Source organism: Lutra lutra, chromosome 8, assembly GCF_902655055.1.
Source record: "Lutra lutra chromosome 8, mLutLut1.2, whole genome shotgun sequence".
Taxonomy (NCBI): Eukaryota; Metazoa; Chordata; class Mammalia; order Carnivora; family Mustelidae; genus Lutra; species Lutra lutra.
Window position 1 is genome coordinate 43,435,405 of NC_062285.1, and position 22,043 is coordinate 43,457,447.

A 22,043-nucleotide genomic window follows, 5' to 3' on the forward strand; every position below is an offset into this window, starting at 1 on the left:
ATGTTAGATCAAAAACCAAATCTTAGGGGCGCCTGGGTGGCTCAGAGGGTTAAGCCTCTGCCTTCAGCTCAGGTCATAATCTCAGGGTCCTGGATCGAGCCCCACATCGGGCTCTCTGCTCAGCAGGGAGCCTGCTTCCTCCTCTCTCTCTACCTGCCTGCTTGTGATCTCTCTCTCTCTCTGTCAAATAAATAAATAAACTCTTAAAAAAAAAAATCTTAGGAAATTTAAGACTGAAATCATACCAAGTATCTTCTTCAGCCACAATGGTATGAAACTAGAAATCAGTAATAGGAGAAAAGCTAGAAAATTCACAAATATGTGAAGATTAACACATTCCTGAGCAACTAATATGTCAAAGAAATCAAACAGGAAATAAAAAAAAAATTTAAACAAACAAAAACACAACATACCAAAACTTATGCAAGGCTACAAAAGTAATTCTAAAAGGTAAGTTTATAGTGATACAAGCTTACACGAAGAAAAAAGAAAGATCTCAAACAAATAACCTCACTTTACACCTTAAGGAACTAGAGAAAGAAACACAAAGCCCAAATTTAGTGCAAGGAATGAAATAACAAAGGTCAGAGTGAAAATAAATAAAACAGAAACCAGAAAAATGATAGAAAAGATCAACAAAACTAAGAGCTGGTGTTTTTTGAAAAGATAAAATCAACAAGGCTTTAGCGAGACTAAGAAAAAAAGACTACTCAAATTTTAAGTAAAATAAAAAATGAAAGAGACATTATATCTGGTACTACAGAAATACAGAGTATAATAAGAGATTACTATGAACATTATATGCCAATAAACTGGATAACCTAGAAAAATGAATATTCCTGAGGAACATAAAGCCTACGAACACTGAATCAGTAAGTAACAAAAAATGTGAACAGATCAATAACAAGTATGGATTTTTAATCAGAAATCCAAAACCTACCAACAAAGTCCAAAGCCAGATGATTTTATGGAGAATTCCACCAAATGTGTAAAAAAAAATTAACACCAATCCTTCTCAAACTCTTTCAAAAAATTCAAGAGGAGGGCGCCTAGGTGGCTCAGTGGGTTAAGCCGCTGCCTTCGCTCAGGTCATGATCTCAGGGTCCTGGGATCGAGTCCTGCATCGGGCTCTCTGCTCAGCAGGGAGCCTGCTTCCCTTCCTCTCTGTCTGCCTGCCTCTCTGCCTACTTATGATCTCTGTCTGTCAAATAAATAAATAAAATCTTTAAAAAAAAAAATTCAAGAGGAGAAAATACTCCCAAACTCACTTTATAAGGCTAACATTACCTTGATACCAATGCCAGATAAAGATACAATAAGAAAATTACAGGCCAATATTCCTGATGAATACAGATACAAAAATTCTCAACAGAATATTACCGAACTAAATTCAACAGCACGTTAAAATCATCTTACACCATGATCAGGTGGGATTCAGCCCTGGGATGCAACAAAAGTTCAATGTATGCAAATCATGAACCATCATATACCATATTAATAAAATGAAAGACAAAAAAATTACAGATCATCTCAATATAGAAAAAAACATTTGACAAAATACAACATCCTTTCATTATAAAAACTCTCAATAAATTGGTTACAGAAGAACTATACCTCAGCATGATATAGGCCATATATGGTAAGCCCACAGATAACATTCACAATAGTGCAAAGTTGAAACCTTTTCCTCTAAGACCAGGAACAAGAAAAGAAATCCCACTCACCATTCCTATTAAACATAGTCCTGGAAGTCCAAACTAAAGCAATCAGGCAAGAAAAAGAAATAAAAGTCATCCAAATCAAAGAAATAGTAAAATTGTCTCTGCAGATGATATGATTTTAAAAATCCTAGACTGCACCAAAAAAACTGTTAGAATTAATAAACCGATTCTGTATAGTGGCAAGTTACAAAATAAACATACAAAAATCAGTTGTATTTCTATATTAACAATGAAACAATTGAAAAAGTTATAAAGAAAACAATCCCATTCACAATAGCATCAAAAACAACAAAATGCTTTAGGAATAAATTCAACGAAGAAGGTGAATTTCTACACACCAAACACTGCAACTTTTACAAAAGAAACTGAAAAGAAAAAAATGGGAAGATACACCCGGTGTTCATCAATTGAAAGAATAAATATTGTTAAAATGTCCACATTACCCAACCATCTAAGGATTCAATGCAATCTCTATCAAAATTCCAATAGCATCTTTCACAGAAATAGAAAAAACAATCCTAAAATTTGTATGGAACCACAAAAGTACACTCCAAAGTAATGGCCGAAGCAATCTGGAGGAAAAGGACAAAGCCAACGGCATTATAGTTCCTGATTTTAAAGTACTCTACAAAGCTATAGTATTTAAAACAGTATAGTAATGGCATAAAAATAGACATAAAAACCAATGGAACATAACAGAGAGCCCAGAAATAAACCCCTGCATTTATCTGACCAGGGCGCCAAGAACACTCATGGAGAAAAGGACAGTGACTTTAACAAATGCTGTTCAGAAAACTAGATTACCACACGCAGAAAAATGAAATTGGACCCCGGATCTTACAGCACTCTTAAAAATTAACTCAAAATAGGTTAAAGACTTAAATGTAAGATCTGATACAGTAAAACTCCTGTAAGAAAACAGGGAGGAAACTCCCTGGCATTGGTCTTGGCAATGATTTTTTAGATACGACCTCAGGTGTAGAAGCAACAACAGTAAAAATCATTCAGTGGAACTTCGTTAAACTAAAAAGCTTCTGCACAACAAGAGAAACATTTTAAAAAATGACGATGGGGCACCTGGGTGGCTCAATTGGTCACACATCTGCCTTTGGCTCAGATCATGATCTTGGAATCCTGGGATGGAGCCCCACATCAGGATCCCTGCTCAGCAGGAAGTCTGCTTCTCCCTCACCCTCTGCCCCTCACCCCCCTCCAACTCCTGTTCTCTCTCTCTCTCTCAATAAAGAAAATCTTTTTTAAAAAATGAAGACAACCTATGGAATGGGAAAAAATATTTACAAACTATATTTGAGAAACTATATTACCCAAAATATATAAAAACTCCTACAACTCAGTAACAAAAAAACAATGAAATTAAAATTGGGCAGAGAAAGTACATGTATTTTTCCAAGAAAGACATAAAATGGCTGGCAGCTCTTTTTTCTTTCATTTACAAAAGGTAGGTTATGTTTATTTAGAACCATAAGCAGTCAACTGTTTCAGTGTGACTCAAGACCACAAAGATACCATTTCTACTTTAATCCATTCCAAGCCCTATGGTGGACCCAGACTGGCAGGAGTGATGCTTGGGGCCCATTCACATGAAAATATACTCAGCATCAGTCATCATCAGGGAAATGCAAACAAAAACCACAATGAAATATCAACTCACACCTTTTAGAATGGCTGTTGTGAAGACAACAAGAGATAACAAGTGTTGGCAAGGATGTGGAGAAAAGGGAATCCTTCTACACTATTGACAGAAAGACGAATTAGTACAGCACTATCGAAAACAGTACAGAGGTCCCTCAAAACACTAAAACTGCCAAATGATCCACTTCTAGGTATTCATCCGAAAGTAATGAAAATAGGGAATCAAAGACCTATAAGCACTCCCATGTTTATTGCAGCATTGCTCACAAAGGTCAAAATATCAAAACAACCTGTGTTCATTTATGATTAAAAAAGATAGGCGTGTTTATATGTATGTATGCAACAATGTAGAATGACCTTGAAGGGCAATGCTAAATGAGATAAGTCAGACAGAGGAAGACAAATATTATATGTTATTACTTATATATGAAATTCAAAAAAGCCGAACTCATGAAACAAAGAGTAGATTGGTGGTTACCAGGCATTAGGTGGTGGGGGGTTGGTGAGATGAGGTTTAAGGGCACAAACCTGAAACCAGTAGATAAATCAGTCCTGGAGGCCTAACCCACAGCATGGTGATTATAGACAATACTGCATTATAAACTTCAAAGAGGTAAGAGACTAGATCTTAATTGTTCTCACCAGAAAAAAAATTAAGTATCAAATAAATGTGATATATTTGTGATGTCAACTAGAAGTTTAGCTTCTAGGGGCACCTGGGTGCCTCAGTTTATTAAGCAACTGACTCTTCGTTTCAGCTCAAGTCATGATCTCAGGGTCCTGAGGTCAAGCCCTGCACCAGGCTCCACGCTCAGCAGAGTCTGCTCAAAATGCCACCTCCCCTGGAGGCCGTAAGCTATCTCTTTCTAAAATAAATAAAACCTTAAAAAAAAAAAAAAGGTGTTAGCAACACAACAGTGGTACTCTTATTAAAATATATAAATGTTCAAATGAATATGTTGTATTCCCAAATTTTCTTTTAAATAAGAAAGGAAGTCACATCACTTTACCCTTATACTTACCATTTCATTGCATGCCCTGATACTGAGAATTAGAAAAGCCACCAAGCAGCAGTAGTTTTAGTACCATGTGCCAGACCCTGTCTGAGCACTTTAAAATTTTAATTTTGTTGTCACAATAACCCAATAAGGTAGGAACTATTATCCTCATACTGCACATGAGGAAACTAAGGCAAACAAAAGTTAAGTAACTTGTCCAAAGTTAAAAAGCCAGTAAGTGGCAAAGCAAAATTTTGTACCAAGGCAATTTGTTCCCTCCCAAATCCATGCTATAACCATTACTATACTTTACTACCTATTAAACATCTATTTTGATGGGGGGGTATTAAAATTAAGTATATTCCCCATTCAAATATTTATTTAAGTATTAAAGTCTAAAGAAATTCTAATTCTCTACTTCATTTTCTGCCTACCTAAACAGCAATTTTTCTACATTCCCAACAAACTTTACATCTAAATGCATGTTTAGACTCCACAAATATGTCTCTTGAGTCTTTCTTTTATGTCTTTCTTTTTAAACACTTTCCCAGTCACCAGGACATTTGTGCAGTATTTCCTACAGTTGGGTTAGAGTTGCTAGAGGGAGCTCGCCCTCTAGTGGTCCCATGCTGATATGCAGTCAGATTAAGCATTTCACAGAAAGTGCTCCAATGCCTTTTTTCCTATTACAGGTTCTGTGGCAGAGCACACATAAGAAAAAAGAAAGTATTAAAAAGCAAGTAATCCACAATGGGTCTTAATGCATTATTGTATTTAATTGAGGGGATGACACTATCCTCAGACTGGTAAGGCAGAACGAGGTCACCATGGACAATTATTTAACTCCCGGCTCCAAAATAGGCAATTCAAACACAGCAGAGCTTTTTTTTTTTTTTTTTAAGATTTTTTTTTTTTTTAATTTGACAGAAAGAGACACAGCAAGAGAGGGAACACAAGCTGGTGGAGTGGGAGAGTGAGAAGCAGGCTCCCCACTGATCAAGGAGCTCCACATGGGGCTCGATCTCACATGAGATCATGACCTGAACCAAAGGCAGACACTTAATGACTGAGCCACCCAGGCATCCCTATAGCAGAGCTTTTTAAAAAACCTACTACCCCTGTACCTTATCTTTCAAAAGGGGGCTGAAAATGACTATTGCAAAATCTGAAATAAATGTCAAGCCATAAAATTTCTGTGAAAACAATCATAAGGCTACATATATCCTCCAGGCTTAAGGGACCTGGAAGTAAAGATAAAGCTCTTCATTTGCCCTTTCCTTCTCTAGAGAATATGTGATTGATGGGGAGCTCCTGAATAGGAGTCCCCTAGTCACAAACCATATGTATTCCCTTCATGTACAGTTAAGAGGCAATAACAGAAATGGATTTTTTAGAAGCTAGAAAATAAACATAGCCAAAGTGCAATGTAATCTTAGACGGTTATAATAATCAAAATGAGACAGTAAGCTACCAAACCTACCCACAGCTGTGCTTTACAGTATTGTTTTTCTTCTCTCAGGTCATAGGCAAAGTACCAAAGTAAAATTTTTCTTCATCACTGTTTTCCAATTCCTAATACTGGCGGACTCTGGAGCACACAAATGAGATTTTCTCCAACTATGACAAAGCGGTAAGGAATACTTATGTAGCAAGGAACAACCCTGAGAATAAATAAAAGAAGTAAAACACCCAATTTTCTGATTTCTAGTCCTTCTTCACTGAAATCACTGTTAATTCAACAAGTATTTAATGAGTATCGACTACATAAAAAGGTATACGGGAAGTATGGTAAAGCATATAAAAATGAAGACATGGTCATTGTATTCAAAGAGTTTACAAACCAGTAAGAATTTAAACAGCAACCCAAACAAAGCAAGGGAGATCATTTTTCAGACTGGGAGGATAGGTGACATTTCATGAAGTAGCATTTACATGAGCTTTATGAAATGCAAAGGATTTCAACAGACAGGAAGGTATTCTAGGCAGAGGGAATTTTAGCAAGTGTTCAGTGCTCATGGTGCTAATGGCATCTGAAGAATGACCAGTCCCCTAGTTCCAGGAGCATACTGGGGGTGGAAGGGAAAACAGAGTTGAGGATGAAATGGTACTATGGACTTTATTCCATACACAAAGGAAAATCATTAAAGACAATGAGCTGGGGAAGAAAGGGCATCAGCAAGGCTCAGGGAGGAAGATGATTCTGGTGGTAACAGGTAAGCTGAACTGGAGCTGGAGGAAAAGAAAGCTAGAGGCAAGCCAACAGCCTAGAAGGTCATCAGAATGGAGGAAGTGGAGTAATAAAAGTTCACACAACTGTGAAGGTAGATACAAATGTATAACTGAAGGGATTGAGCTAAAACAAAACAAAACAAAACAAAACAGAACTGATTGTCCACATTTTTCCCCAAATAAAAACTCGAGGTTTAGGATACACTTCTATCAATGACAGTGCCTCACCATCTCAGTAATGATAAGAAAGGCCATGGTTAGGAGAGCCATCCAGGCCCTACTCTAGGAAAGCAAATGGAGGAGCTGCAGCAGAACCTCTGGAGGGAGAAGCATGTTACTTTATTAAAAAAAAAAAAAAAAAGGCAAACACATATGTCATTTTGATTCACCTTCTGTGAAAATCACTGAATGAGAACTCCAAGATCCTCCTGACTTCCAAAGTCTATGGCCTTGACTTTGGTTCCATCTCATACACTGATTCCCCTCATTTATGCTGCTTATGGTTCTGGGATGTGAGAGGTGGCCTACACCATGAAGATAATCTGAAGCAAAGGAAATGAACTATTCCAGCAAATAATTCATATGATCTCTACAAGGAGTGCTCTGTGGGTTTTGAACCATGAGGGCAGAAGTCTAACCTGAATTTAAAAAGGCAGAACTTAACCTGAATCTACCTCTTGAAAAAGAGTAATAGATATAAAATATCTGTTTATTGTCTACTGGTCCATTTATACAGGGTCAGTTAAACTAAAAAGGCACTGAAATAGACAAATTAAAAGATAAAGGAGACACTACCTTTTTCCACACTTTTAATTACCATTATTGCACCAATACAGCATATGCTTTATATACATATATTTTAAATTTCATTTTTCAATTTTTCAGCGATTCAAATACATAATATATTATCATCTTGAGAATACAAAGAACACAACATGGAGCAAGATTGAGAAAATAGGTTCCCAGTAGTTAGTCACTAGTGATTCTACAGAACTTCCCATTTAGTGTTTTCTATTGGAATTTTAAAATGTCCTGCCATGGCTCTGTAAGAATAGAGCTGCCTGGAACAGGAGGCAATGAAAAAAAATGGACCCAAAGCTAAAAAGAGTCAGGAAGGAAATGCAGGAGAGAGAATGTATTTTGAAACTAAATATAAGACTCCCTTCAGCCAGAGTGTACACATCCAAAGAAATGCTAAGGGAAGAAAGGACATCCTCCCATTTCATCCTCAAAACTGCCGATTAACAAAATAGATAGTGCCCATTCATCCAAGAAAGGGAACTCTCTTCACAGCATCGTAAAAGGAATGGTGGGGTAGAGGGAAGGGAAAGTGGAGGAAGAGTAACTTGCTTTTGAGATACCCCAGGTGACGGTTTATCAAGGCCATCACTCGGGCAAACCTATCACAGCCTGCACCATGGACTCTCTGACTTCCTTCTAGATGACGATGTAGGTAATAGCAGCTTTCTACGGAAAAGCTAGATAGACTGAAAAATAAATGTTTATGGGAAGGAACCAGATACCCAGGCAGCAAGGCAATATGGGTCCTGAAAGAGAGCTACGTGCTTTCAACCCCTCTGCTCTACATATCCGGTTAAAATCTCTAAACCCTTCAACTTCAGGTCAAATAATGGGGCAAATACAAAGTAATGCCACACTTCAAATGCAGCAACTAGATGGAGCTGCAAGAAAAGTAAACGCTTCTCTACAACGTAACTTGGGAAACATGGCCCCTTGAACCTCCTTCATCCAAGAGACACCCACTGATCAAAGATGTTGCACTATTCAGCAAACAAAGAACAGTGAAAGTGCCACCAGCAAGACCCTCTGAGCATAGGAAGAAACATGTAAACACATGAGAGGGTGATGGAGCTGCACCTGGCACTGGGTGTTCACTGAACAGGATAAGCCTGAAGGAACATATATAACACTAACCCAGGAAACACATCTTTCTTCACACCTATCCCTATCAAAACTCAATTTGTAAACACTGAGGTCAGTCAGTCCATTGTTAGGGTCTTAGGTTAATGGAAAAGGAAATTTCAAGGTTTCTGTCTCCCCTGAAATTGCTAAATAGGGCACACAGGGTCATGAGATGATTTGGAAAGAAGGAAGAATTGAAAAGATGGGAGAAAAATTTTACAGATGGCAGATTTTGCACCCCCCCCCCGCAAAGAGATCTGGCCTTCTGAGCCCTGCATAGTCAGCCACAAGTATGGTGAGACCCATTATTCCCCTGCCTTAATAGTGAACAGGAGATAAGGGATACTTTCTTGGCTGTACAGCAAGTATCAACATAGGGGAGTGACATAAACCAGCTTGAATGCAATGGAGAAGCTATGAAAAAGATTGTCCAGTAATTTTGATTCTGGGGACAGTAGGAGTTCCTAGCTTCCCTCATAGATTGGTGCCCTCAAGTTCATTTTTTTTCTTCAAGTCTGTCCTTAATGTCCTGCCAGTGCTATTCAGAACTGGACCCAGTTGGATGGCTGTGGTGCCTGGTTTGGAACAGAGCTGTAAGACAGGAGAAGAGAGAGAAAGTCAAAGGAATTAGGATAGCTACTCCATTCTTCATGTAATAGCTTCCAAGAAATTGCTGCCCAGATTTTCTGAAACTATACCTCGCAGAAATTCTACTTATCAAGTCTTGAGATATCCCACTCAAACATCATCCTACAACTCTCTTGCCCCACCAATCCCCACACTCCCCTACTACTTTACCTAGAATTCCTGCCGAAGACTCTATGACCTGCAAATGCCCTGCTTTCCCAGATCAAGACTTCATTTAACTGTAACATTTCCTCTGACTGAGAGTATGGTGGTTTCATGAGGTTCATACCTGGATGCAGTGCTAAAGTCTCCCCACAGGTCACTGCTTGCAGAAACTGGAGCTGATGCTGGTGTCGTGACAGGAGCAGGAGAATCCAAATCTAAAAGGATGTCTGAATACACAGTAAAGAGAAGAGAAAGAAAAGGGAAAACATAATAAAAATCTTAGTAATAAAAACTTATGCTCACACAAATCTACACACAAATGTTCACTGCAGCTTAATCTGTAATAGTCAAAAACGGAAGACGACCCAGATGTCTTTCCATGGGCGAAGGTTAAACATACTGTAGTACTTCCATACCATGAACTACTATCCAACAACAGAGAAACTACTGACAGACACAACTTGGATGAATCTCAAGGGAAGTATGCGGAGTGGAAAAAGCCAATCCCCCAAAGTTATGTCCTCTATGACTCCACTTAATAACATTCACAGAAGTGACAAAATTATAGAGAGAGAAAAGAAATTAGTGATTGCCTAGGGTTAGTGAGGGGGTGTGAGGCAGGACACAGGAGGTAGGTGCGGTTATAAACGGATGACATGAGGGATCCTTGTACTGCTGGAGCTGTTCTGTATCCTGACCATGGTGATGGATCCAGGAACCTACCCACAATAAAAGTGCATAGAACTAAAAACACACATATACACACAAATGAGAATATGTAAATCTGATGAAATCTAAATAAGATCAGTAGATGGTATCGATGTCAACTTCCTGGTGGTATCTGACTTTGGTTTTGCAAAATGTTACCATTTAGGGGAACTGAGTAAAGGGTACACAGGATTTCTTTGTGTTATTTTTTATAACTGCATGGGAACCTATGATTATCTTAAAATAAATAACTTAATTCAAAAAACTTTAAAGTAAACCTTAGACATTACACCCAGTGCCTTCTGGAGACACTTAAGAAAAGATGTAGGTTATAACCATTTTTATGTCAAAATTTCAAAAGAAGTTTACTCTTAGCAATCAATGATATGAATGCTCTACATCCTGTAATACAGTAAGTTAAAACTACAGATTCTAATACCTGCTTCTCTAATCTTTGGAAAATTCCTTCCCAAGTTCTAATGTTCCTATTCTTTTTTTTGGAGAAGAGTTGACATTTACTTATTTATTTATTTTTAAAGATTTTATTTATTTATTTGATAGAGAGAGATCACAAGTAGGCAGAGAGGTAGGCAGAGAGAGAGGGGGAAGCAGGGCCCCCCGCTGAGCAGAGAGCCTGATGTAGTAGGGCTCGATCCCAGGACCCTGAGATCATGACCTGAGCTGAAGGCAGAGGCTTAACCCACTGAGCTACCCAGGCGCCCCTAATGTTCCCATTCTTGAAATGGAAAAACTCCATCTATTCTTTTTCCCCTCAGATAATACGGAAGAGTGAAAATGTATTCATAAACCCAGATGCTGTCTAATTTTCTCCCAAATGCCTTTGGGAAGAAACAAAAGATAAAAAAAAAATAACATTTACTGCATGGCTGCAATGTTCAAAGGACTATGCTAGGTGGTGTCACATCATTTCTCCTTTATAATCCTGGGGTAATTCTAAGTCTCCATTTTGCAGTTAAGGATATTGAGATGGGATGCCTGGGTAGCTCAGTCAGTTAAGCATCTAGCTTCAGCTCATGTCATGATCCCGGGGTGCTGGGATCGAGCCCTACGTTGGGCTCCCTGCTCAACAGAGAGTCTGCTTCTTCCTCTCACTCTGCCCCTTCCCCCCGTGTACACTTTCTCTCTCAAATAAAATCTTTTTTTTTTAAGATTATATTTATTTATTTGGCACAGAGAGAGAAGAGAGCACACAAGCACCAAGTAGGGGGAGCGGGAGGCAAAGGGAGAGGGAGACACAGGCTCCCCGCTGAGCAGGGAGCCAGATGCAGGGCTCGATCCCAGTACCCTGGGATCATGACCCAAGCTGAAGGCAGATGCTTAACCAACTGAGCCACCCAAGCACCCCTCAAATAAAATCTTTAAAAAGCAAAAAAGGATATTGAGACTCAAAAATGTAAATGTTACTAAATACATTCAGATATAAAATAGCAGAGCTATAACCAAAATCTTACTCCATCTGACTCTCAGCCCTAGCTAGAGTCTCACCAAGGTATAATGAAGAAAATAGTTATTAAATCTACTCATTTTCCAACAAAGAACCTGCCAAATATCATGACTCTCGGTTCACTGTAAAAGCTTTAATTCCTTATTAGAGGCTGCCAGAATCACTGTGTCAGTACCAAGTGCCATTTAACAGTAAAAACATCAAGATACTCCTTGACAAACAGATGCTACCCAATCAAAACCTAAGATATGATGATTTCTCAAAGTTATGAAGAGATTTACCTGCATCACTATCTCCATGGTTAGATTTTGGAATGGGTGGTGGAGTGACATGATTGCTGATGGCAACGGAAGACGGTGGGGGAATAGTGACTTTGCCTCCAGGTGGGGGTGGGAGCAAGCTTAGGCCCCCAGCCCCTGTAGTCTTGGGCTTAGAAGCACCCCCTTTCTTAGTTGTAATGTTCTACATAGAGAAAACAGAGAAGAGAAAGAAAAAGTCACAAGCTTATTACAGAAATACAGGGAGTGGGGGAAAGAAAGCATACTCACCCCAATACTCAATTTGATAGTCTGTCCTTCCTTGAAGCCCAGATCCAACTTGGGACGATTATCCATGTCCTGAGATTCTTTGGAAATCTCAGATTCCTGCTTTACCCACCTAAAAGAGTAAATTATGTTAATCTGAGATTACCTGAGAGTCCGGCACACAAACCTGAGTGTAACTAACTTATGGGAAACAGGATTCCAGAAAGCAGAGTGAGGGAATATGAAGAATGAAGAAGGAAAGGAAGAAAAGCCATGAAAGAGGGCAACAGCATTCAGTGGCACTGAGGAGCCACACAGAATACATATTTAACTTGTCCCTCCAAGGACAGCATTTAGCTGCCAATTCCCATCCTCCATGGCTGAGCGCTGCCCCTGAGGGAGTGTTAATTCCTCAGTCCTTCCAGGCTGCATTCCTGTGCCAAGTGAGTGGACTTCCACAGTTTCAAGAGTTCTGAGGCAGAAAAGCAGAGTTGTGCCTATGCCTGCCCTTGAAGTAGGGAGTAGACCGTGTGCATGATGCTACCCACCACAGCTGTGCCAAAACCAGGCAGGTGGAAGAAATGTTGAAACAGACATAGAACATGTCAGCTACACAAAGTAACAAAACTGCCCCACAACTCCCCACTACCTCCCATACAGTCCTGCTATTATTATATGCCTCCCTCAGCCACTTAAAAGCACAAGTCCCCAGAGACATAACAAAAGCATATCAAAATACTGTACAAGGGACCAAAAACATGTTCCAGGTTTTAAGGAAAGGATAGAGCAAATACAAAGATAATGTAAGCAAATGGAAAGATTCAAATTCATAATGCACTAGTTTACCAAATACAGAAACCAGAAGGTAAAAGAGTGTCCATTCAACTGAAAAGGAGCACATCCAAAACCTTTTAACCAGGTAACTAAAGGTCAAATTTCACTCACTTGAAGTGATCTTGTAAGGAGACATTAAAGTCAAAGGCATCACCCCGATCTGTGAAGCCAATGCCAATGAAAGCACTACGCCCTGTGAAAAAGACAGGAATATTCTCAATAGGAAGTACCCCTTGGGGAAAATTCTACCCAGTGAAAAGTCCAGAACTTGAAACATTTTCTCACAGCCCAGGGGTCCACAATCTACATATAGCCCAAAGGCCAAATGCTACCATCACTTGTCTTTATAAGTAACATTTTACTTGAACACAGCTACACCAATTTGTTTACACATTATACGGCTGCTTTCACACTACATCAGCAGAATTAAGTAGCTACAGTTGAGAACAAAATCTAAAATATTTACTAACTGCATCCTAACAAAAAGTTAGGACAACCTCTGATAGAGACTATAGAGAAAAGATAAAGAATGACTGCCCTAACATAGATGATTTAAGACAGTCCCACCAAAACCCACCACAAACAATGAGTGAATGGGCAATATGTGTTAATTCTTTGGTTAGTTAGACACTTTGATTTATTTACGTCTACCTATTAATCACCGTGTCTTGAACTTGTGTTCATATCTATTACTAATAACATGTTAATCCTTGTCCTTGCTTTTAGCAACTACAGTTAACTATGGAGAAAGGAGAGGAAAAATTTAGTAAACTAAAGAAAGATAAATGCAATCAGGACACACTTTCATTGAAGTGCATTTACCTATTTTCCTACTATCATCCCATTCAAAATCCCAGATTCCTTACCAGTACCATCCTGGATCCGGATTACAAAGTAGCGGCTGGAATCTGTCACTGTCTCCACAGCAATACCAGGATATTGTTCTACTGGTGCCTGAGCAAAGAGCTCCCCTGACAGGTAAGAAAAAGACTTCTTTGGGCAAAGGAAGCAAAAATCTAAAACTCCAGTTAGCAAATATTTCCATTCCAGTCCCCAACTTAAATGTACTTATAAATGCACCAAACTAATACTCTTAATACGTCAGAGAGTCACCAGCACAGATTACCTGAAACTTTATCCTCAAGTTTGATGTAAGCAATCTTCCCTTTTGAAGTGATTCGGAGGCGACCAGTCCAATCAGGCTGGTCTAATTTCCAGTCAGATGCCCTAGAATCGGAAAATAGGAAGTCTCAGGTCCATGTCTTTAATTACTAAAAACCTACACAAATCATTTGTCACAGTTCTATTTTGCTGTCCTGGGCTTATTCTTTCTAACTATTAAATAATCAATAAGAATAACTTATGACCCCTCTACATAGATGTCTCATTAGTACATATAGCCCACAGCAAACAAGCCCTTACTATGTAAGGATTATCCAATAAGCATCAATAAAAACATGTAAAGTACAAATACAAGCAATTTTTTAAAATTCTCATAATAATACCATTTTCCTACTGCATATAATAATTTATATAACAGTATTTTACCGATCAGGTAACAACAAAGTCTACTAAATAAATCATATTGGTAATAGAACCCTTCCCAAATCCCTAAATGTATCATCATCTTTCACTGAATTCAACCAATATTTACAGAGTGTGTATTAAGTCACAGGCACTATTCTGAGCGCTTGGGATACAACAGTGAATGAACAAAACAAAGACTTCTACCCTCATGAGATTTACAATATAATAGAAAACAAGTAATAAAAGAAAACATAAATAAGCAATATAAATAGTATCTCAGAAGGTAAGTACTACAGTAAAAAAGAAAATGCAGAGGCAGAAAAGGGAAACTGGAAGGGTAGTGGGAGAATAAACAGGTTGTAACATTCAAGAAGGTGGTTGGGGAGACCTTATTAACAAAGTGAAAAGTGAGCAAAAATGTGAAGGAAGCAAGAAAGTTACCCATGCAGATAAAGGAGGAAGGGGGCAATTTCTGGACTAGAACAATTAGTCAACAGGTGCTAAGATGGGAGTGTGTCCGGAATGTCTGCCCTCAAAAAAAAAAGGAAGCTGCTACAGTGAGAATAAAATAAATTAAGAGATGAAGTGGGAGAGGTAACAGAGGGTCAAATTTTATAGGCCTTGTAAGAACTTTGGCTTTCACTCTGAGTGAAGAAGCCATTACAGGTTTTAAGCAGAGGTGAAACATGATCAGGATCTTCCTTTTATTTTATTTAAGAGAGTAGCTGTTTTTTTTAAAGACTTATTTGAGAGAGAGGTGAAGGGAGGAAGAAAAATCTCAAGCAGAACTTCCCGCTGAATGTGGAGCCAGACACAGGGCGCAATCTCATGACCCTGAGATGATCACAACCTGAGCCAAAATCAAGAGTTAGATGCTTAACCTACTGAGCCACCCAGGCACCCCAATCTTCCTTTTATTTTAAAAGGATTACTTTGTCTGTTGTGTGTAGAAGCTATGTAAGTGACGAAGCATGAGGATTAGTTAAGAGATGACTGCAGTAATCTAGGAGTCATAATGGTGACTAGGAAGAAGAGGCAGCGGAAGTGGCTACATTTTGGATATATTTAAAGCCAAGAAGAAGGATTTTCTAATGGATTTAATGTGAGGTAGAAGGAAAGAGAAAAGTCAAGGATGACTCTCAAGATTTTAGCCTGAGCAACAGAGCTGCCAATAACAGAGATAGACTATAGGTAGAGCAACGTCTGGGAAGGAAGATTAGGAGTTCAGTTTTGAATATGTAGAGTTTAAGGTAGCAAACAGATTTTCAAGCGAAGATACAGAGAAGGCATTTGAATACGAGTCTGGAGTTTAGGAAAGACAGGTGGGCTAAACATACCGATGTCCATGGAAACATTACAAATACTGAATACTTACAATCTGTATGATGATAAATAAATTTGAATGAAATCTAAGACATTTAAATATGACCAATTTTACAAAGCAGTGCCTTGTGATTTTGTCAGAGTGTGGAAAAGAGAGAGCAAAGTAAAAGTTATTAATAACTTATCCTGGGGCAGCTGGCTGGCTCAGTCAGTAGAGCACGTGACTCTCGATCTTGAGGCTGTGAGTTCAAGGCCCACGTTGGTGCAGAGATTACTTAAAAATATTATCTTAAAAACAAAACAAACAAGCTCATCCCTTAGGAACCCAAAGACAAACACTCACAAGATAGAAAGGTAACAATAAGTATATCTAAACAATAATAAGTTTAACAAGATGGCAAGCAAAAGATGGAAAAGAGAAAGCACAGGTTTTGAACAGAATTTATAAGACAAATCTTTGTCATGTCCACCTCTCTTGATGCCCTGCCTCAAAGACGCTCAAGTACTTGAATCTGATCCAGAATACAATGCTCTAAAGGTCCCTGTATTTTAATTTTTTTTAATATGGTCATTACTTCTTCTATTATGCCTCTATGAGCTAAACACAGTATACTGAATATATCAGAACAAGCCTACCAGATGTGTTTCCTGGGACAAGTTCCTTGTCTTATTTATCTTGCATGTCTAGTGGTCAATATTTAACAAATTCTCAATAAGTGAATGGATATCCCCAGCAGCAGTCTCCTTCAGCCTTAGTTTCTTTCCCACTCCCAAGACCTAGCCTGAGGAACTCTTGGTTTCACTGGTCTTCTGAACTGACTTCAAAAATTTTCATTCGCCTCAGTAATAAATTCTTACAGCAATCATACCGAACAGGCATGAAAAGCCTATTATCTCTGTCTCTCTAGGTGAAGAACAGTAACACAGTAAGTATATAATGCCTAACTTCAAAGTCCAGCGTTCTTCTCATTACCTTAAAACAGACTATTGAGCTTACTATTGATTTAGCTGAGGAGGAGGGTAGTGATGAATATAAAAGTTTTTATAGGTTGGGATACTAGTTCTTCATCATTTATAACTTTCTCATAGACCTAAACTATCAGTGAAAGCCTGAGAAGCAACAGCTCACGCTAGGTGATCTTAGCCACTCAAACCAAGTGACTCCTGCTTCCTAAAAAGCCCAGTTTTTCCTTTAATAGCAGCCTAAAGAAGTCATGCTTATAATGGAAAATGTGTTCTGTAAACAAGATTAGGCAGAGAAAAAGACATAAAAGTAATGTTTATCAAGCATCTATTACATGCCAGGCATTATGCTCACTCTTAAGAAAATTAAGTGAGAGGATACTGCAAGGTATAAGTAGTATATCCATTTTTACAAATGAGGAAACCACAGTTCAAAAGAGTTAAGTGTCGGGCACCTGGGTTGGCTCAGTTAAGCGTCTGCCTTTGGCTCAGGTCATGATCCCAGAATTCTAGGATCAAGCCCCACGTCAGGCTCCCTGCTCAGTGGGGAGTCTTCCTCTGCCTCTCCCTCTGCTGCTCCCCATGCTTGTGCATTCTTTTTTTTTTTTAAAGATTTTATTTATTTATTCAACAGAAAGAGAGACAGCTACAGAGGGAACACAAGCCAGAGGAGAGGAAGAGGGAGAGGGAGAAGCAGGCCTCCCACTGAGCAGGGAGCCCGATGTATTGCAATGCGGGGCTCAATTCTAGGACCCTGGGATCATGACCTGAGCGGAAGGCAGATACTCAACGACTGAGCCAACCAGGCACTCCTTGTGTGCTCTCTTGTTCTCTCTCTCTCTCTCTCTAAAACAAATAAAATAAAATAAAATTTAAAAAAGAGAGTTAAGTGTCTTACCAAAAGCAAATAAATGGGAATCTCGATGCAAACTTAGTGCAGCTCTCTTCATTCATTATAGTAAGAGTGGATAATGATAAAATACCTTTTGGAGGATTACAAATGTCAATAATAAGCTGGAAAACATAGATAACAAGAAAAAGAGGAAAATTAAGAAACTGTTTTGATGCCTCACTGCTGTTAACGGACATAAGGATAAAAGGCTCTGGATAAAGTAGGAAGTGAAGGTAGAGAATGCAGATAGGTGAGAGAAGGTCTTTAAAAAATCTTAAAGCAGAAGAAAAAGAAGAGAACCCCACTTTATAGTATATCCTATCCTCCAGGAAGTCTTAACTATTAAGTTGGGCTATTCCACTTTATTTAGCAGTTCAATCAATGCTAACTTATGTGATTAAGTATAACCTACTAATTTCTTCCACATTTAGAGTGCTCACTATGTGCCAGACACTATAGTAGAGCCTGGTGCTATAAAATTAGAAAAGATACAAGTTGTTCATAGCTAGTCTGGGAAAACAGATCGAGCAATCAATTACAATACAGAAGGAAGAGCACTCACTATGACAGAGATAAGCATAGGTGTTGTGGAAGCATGCAGAAAACATACTAAAGCCACAATGAAAAAGTAAAGGGGAGCTTCCCAAGGAAGAGATCTCAGCTGAGTCACACATATTACTACCTGTAACTACCATCAGAAAGCATGTAGATTCCTATCATGGTCAATTTGGAGTCTGACTGAAAGACTGGAATTAGGACTACCTCTTTACCAAAAGGTACAACACACAGGGTCTAGTGCACAGGTCAGCAAGCACAAAGATACTGAGTGATGATGAACTGATGATGAATGCCTCTCCGGTAAAGAGGCAAAATAAAGGACACAGGAGGAGCACAACAGTCCAAGTAATAATAAATGCCAAGAGGAAAATCATGATGGTGATGTGGATCAGAGAACAATAAGAACAGTATCCTATATATTTACATGCTGCTTTACTGTTTCCTAAATTCTTTCACATTATATTATTTCATTTAACCCTCCAAAAACTTCTGTGAGGTACATAACCAGAGCAGATTTTATTATCATTAACTTTTTTTCCCTATTTCACAGATGAGAAAACTAAAGCTTGGAAAAGCTAAGAGATTTGTCTCAAATCATACAGCTGTTAAGTTGTCAGAGGTCATACTCATATTTCTTAGCATGTAATCCAGTTAACATGTTAACTCTTTCCACTACATGACCTCATGACTTCCTACAGCATCCTCAGAACCTCACTGTTATCGGATTACAAGGTGGTTAGTTAGCACTATAGAGAAAATGCTCCATTAACTCTGGAGAGAAAAAGCTATGGCAGAGGTTAAGGGGGGGGGGGGGGGGGAGTGTAGGAAAATAGAAAATACTATGTAATCATCAAGAAAACGAACTGAAAAGAAACAGAATGGACAACCAATGGAAAACCTATAATCCTAACCTTTGCCCACTAGCCACAGAACTGAAAGGAAACCAAATAATGGATGGTATTTGGTAGCAAGACTGACAACAGCACAGAAGATAAACTGTATCACCTACAGAATGGCCAACAATGACTATCCACAAAAGCGTACGGGGTACTGGTAATGGGTATGAGGGAGGACGGGAGGGGGGTTTCGACAAGGGTGACACACTGAAGGACGCAGGAAAGAACGAAAGGTGACTGGCAATGGAGCAGGGACGATTGGATGTGGACGATGGGGAGCAGATGGGTAACCCAGAGGGGTCCAAGGGAGGAGGGGTGTGAGGATGCAGACGGTAATTTTTCTAAAATCGGAGGAAACCAGAATGGCATTCCACAGTGGGGAAAGAACTGGAGGGCCGGGCCCTAACAACCCAGGTGGGCAGGCTAACAAGGTGACAACCCAGAGGTGGCAGTGGCAAGGGACGTGCAGCGTGCTACCTGAGGAGGAAACTGTCATCCCCGACCCGGTATGCGTGTGCTGCAGTGCCTCGGGGTTAGTACCTGTAACCGCGGTTGGAGGCCCGGGGAGGAATCCGGTAGACGCTAACATCGGGCTTCACACACAGAACAGACTCGTACTCCAACTCGGCCGCCATCTTGGCTCTGCACTCCGCGCCACCGGAGGCGGGGCGTATGGAATGGGGGCGGACTGTTGGGGGCGGGGGAGGTGGGCTGTGCGCAACTTCCGCTTATGCTACTTCCGCGCGATTTTAATTGGGTTCCTGAGATTAACCTCCGGAGGTACCGGCTGGGGAAGCCATATTGAAACCTGGAAACCGTAAAGCTGTGCAGTTCGCCATCTTGGGTAATGGCAAAACGGCCTTTCCAGTGCGTGACCCACGTTATGGAAATCTCGATTCCCAAAGGTGATTAGGGAAAGCGCCATCTTGGTGCTGGCAGGTTCCTGCAGTGCTTGAGGAGGAAGAGGACCATCTTGAAAACTGGGAGAATTTTTTTCTGACAAGAACCACTTTTTTTTTTTAAGATTTTATTTATTTATTTGACAGATCACAAGTAGGCAGAGAGGCAGGCAGAGAGAGAGTGAGGAGGAAGCAGGCTCCCCACTGAGCAGAGAGCCCCACACGGGGCTCGATCCCACGACCCTGGGATCATGACCTGAGCGGAAGGCAGAGGCCTTAACCCACTGAGCCACCCAGGTGCCCCTGACAAGAACCACCTTTTAACCAGTTTCCCAGCAGAAAAAGGGTAATTACCTGTTGGTAATCCCAAACCGGGTACCTACAATAAATACATGACTCAGTCATAGTCATGGTGGATTTTAATCCTCAGGCATGTAAATGTTAAAAATGCCCAGCCTGATTAGTTGCCTAACAGCACCGTTTAATCTCGGATTTCACAGAACAACACCTGTTGAAATAGTTTGCCACACTTTCAGTGTACATTCTGGTTATCTTTTTGGAAAATAACCTCAAACTCTTAAATGGGACCAACTCAATTACTGATAAATTAGTGAAAACTAATAAGCTATTACTTAATGCCCACTATTTGCTCCAAATCCTATTGTAATGATAAATCCTATTGAACTCTTTCCATAAATATGTTCTTTGTACACTTCACATGTAAACTTGCCACAACACTATCACTTTGAACCGAGTTAATTAGCAGGGATAGCAGGTGTCAAAACCAAGTTAAGAACTGAAGTCTGTCTAAAATAGCAGTGGTCTTTGCCACTTCATTATACTGACTGGTTGAAAACCTGTCATTAATAATAGCCTACCTGACAAAGTGATGATCTTAAAATTCAAAAAGACTTACTTATTTTTTAAAGATTGTATTATCCATTGAGTGAGAGAGAGCATGAGAGGGGAGACGGTCAGAGGGAGAAGCAGACTCTCGTGGAGCCAGGAGCCCAATGTGGGACTCCATCCTAGAACCGGGATCATGACCCAAGCTGAAGACAGTCGCTTAACCGACTGAGCCACCCAGGCACCCTCAAAAGGACTTATGATATATATCCCTGGCAAGGATGTGGGAAACCAGCTACTCTCATACACTAGTACCATGAATGTACGTTGATAGAACATTTTGAAGGGAAATTTAGCAGAGTTGATCAAAATATCATATATAACTTTAAATTTAGTAAAACCACTAATAGGTATGAGACTTTTTTTTTTTTAGATTTTATTTATTTATTTTGAGAGAGAAAGAAGGAGAGAGAGCGCAGGCAAGCATGGAAGAGGAGGGACAGAGGAAGAAGGAAAGAGAATCTCAAGCAAATTTCACCCTGAGAAGGGAGCCAGACACCTGGCTCCAGCTCACCATCTGAGATCCTGACCTGAGCAGAAATCAAGAGTCAAACTCTAAACCAACTAAACCACCTAGGTGCCCCTGAGATATTCTTATATGCACAGTAAAGTAAGTACAGTATTTATTACAGCATTGTTTGTAATAGTGAGTAATGCAAAACAACATGAACACCTATCAGTAGAAAATATATATTAATATATATATAACATGGGATGCCTGGGTGGCTCAGTGGGTTAAGTGTCTGCCTTTAGCTCAGGTCGTGATCCCATTGTCCTGGGATCCAGTGGCATGGGGCGCCCCACTTAGGGGGAAGCTTGCTTCTCCCTCTCCCTCTCCTACTGTTCCTGCTACTGTCCCTGCTTGTGGTTTGTTCCCTCTCTCTCTGTCTCTCTCTCTGTCAAATAAATAAATAAATAAAATCTTTAAAATAGATAATATTTATAATACATATTATGTTATACATAATATAATAATATATAATATAATACATATATAATATATAACACATTATTTATATAATACTTATTATATATCTATTATTTATGTAATTTATTTTTATATCTAATTTATTATATATTATTTACATAAAATCTAAAATATATAATAAAATTATATATAAATATATATTTATAGTATGTATTCTATATATTATATGTAATTTATATTTAAATTTACATATGATATAGTAATATGTATCATATTATTTATATTGATATATTATATATTATCT

General features: G+C 39.1%; 2 protein-coding genes across 3 annotated transcripts in view; both read right to left on the reverse strand.

Annotated features, from left to right (window-relative positions):
* Positions 1-7,268, reverse strand: part of LOC125107042 (C-type lectin domain family 4 member D-like) — an 80,783-nt gene extending 73,515 nt beyond the window's left edge. For both annotated transcript variants that reach the window (XM_047741645.1, XM_047741642.1), the window contains exon 1: positions 5,853-7,268. The gene's annotated coding sequence lies outside the window, so the exon portion shown is untranslated. The remainder of the gene's footprint in view (positions 1-5,852) is intronic.
* A 127-nt stretch (positions 7,269-7,395) lies between these two features.
* On the reverse strand, positions 7,396-19,697 carry NECAP1 (NECAP endocytosis associated 1). Its single transcript, XM_047741641.1, has 8 exons — positions 19,547-19,697; positions 13,974-14,074; positions 13,714-13,818; positions 12,959-13,040; positions 12,038-12,146; positions 11,771-11,951; positions 9,441-9,543; positions 7,396-9,115 (listed from the first exon to the last, which is right to left on the reverse strand). Exons 1-8 carry the CDS (start codon positions 19,639-19,641, stop codon positions 9,067-9,069), a joined length of 825 nt encoding a protein of 274 aa, XP_047597597.1. The 5' UTR covers positions 19,642-19,697; the 3' UTR covers positions 7,396-9,066.
* Positions 19,698-22,043: the final 2,346 nt, after the last annotated feature.

Coding starts and splice junctions, on each gene's coding strand:
- NECAP1 (XM_047741641.1), bottom strand. CDS start 19,641: ATGGCGGCCGAGTTGGAGTACGAGTCTGTTCTGTGTGTGAAGCCCGAT. Junction 14,075..19,546: donor GCCTCCAACCGCGGTTACAG/GTACTAACCCCG, acceptor TTCCGATTCTAG/GGCATCTGACTGGAAATTAG. Junction 13,819..13,973: donor ACTTGAGGATAAAGTTTCAG/GTAATCTGTGCT, acceptor CTTACCTGTCAG/GGGAGCTCTTTGCTCAGGCA.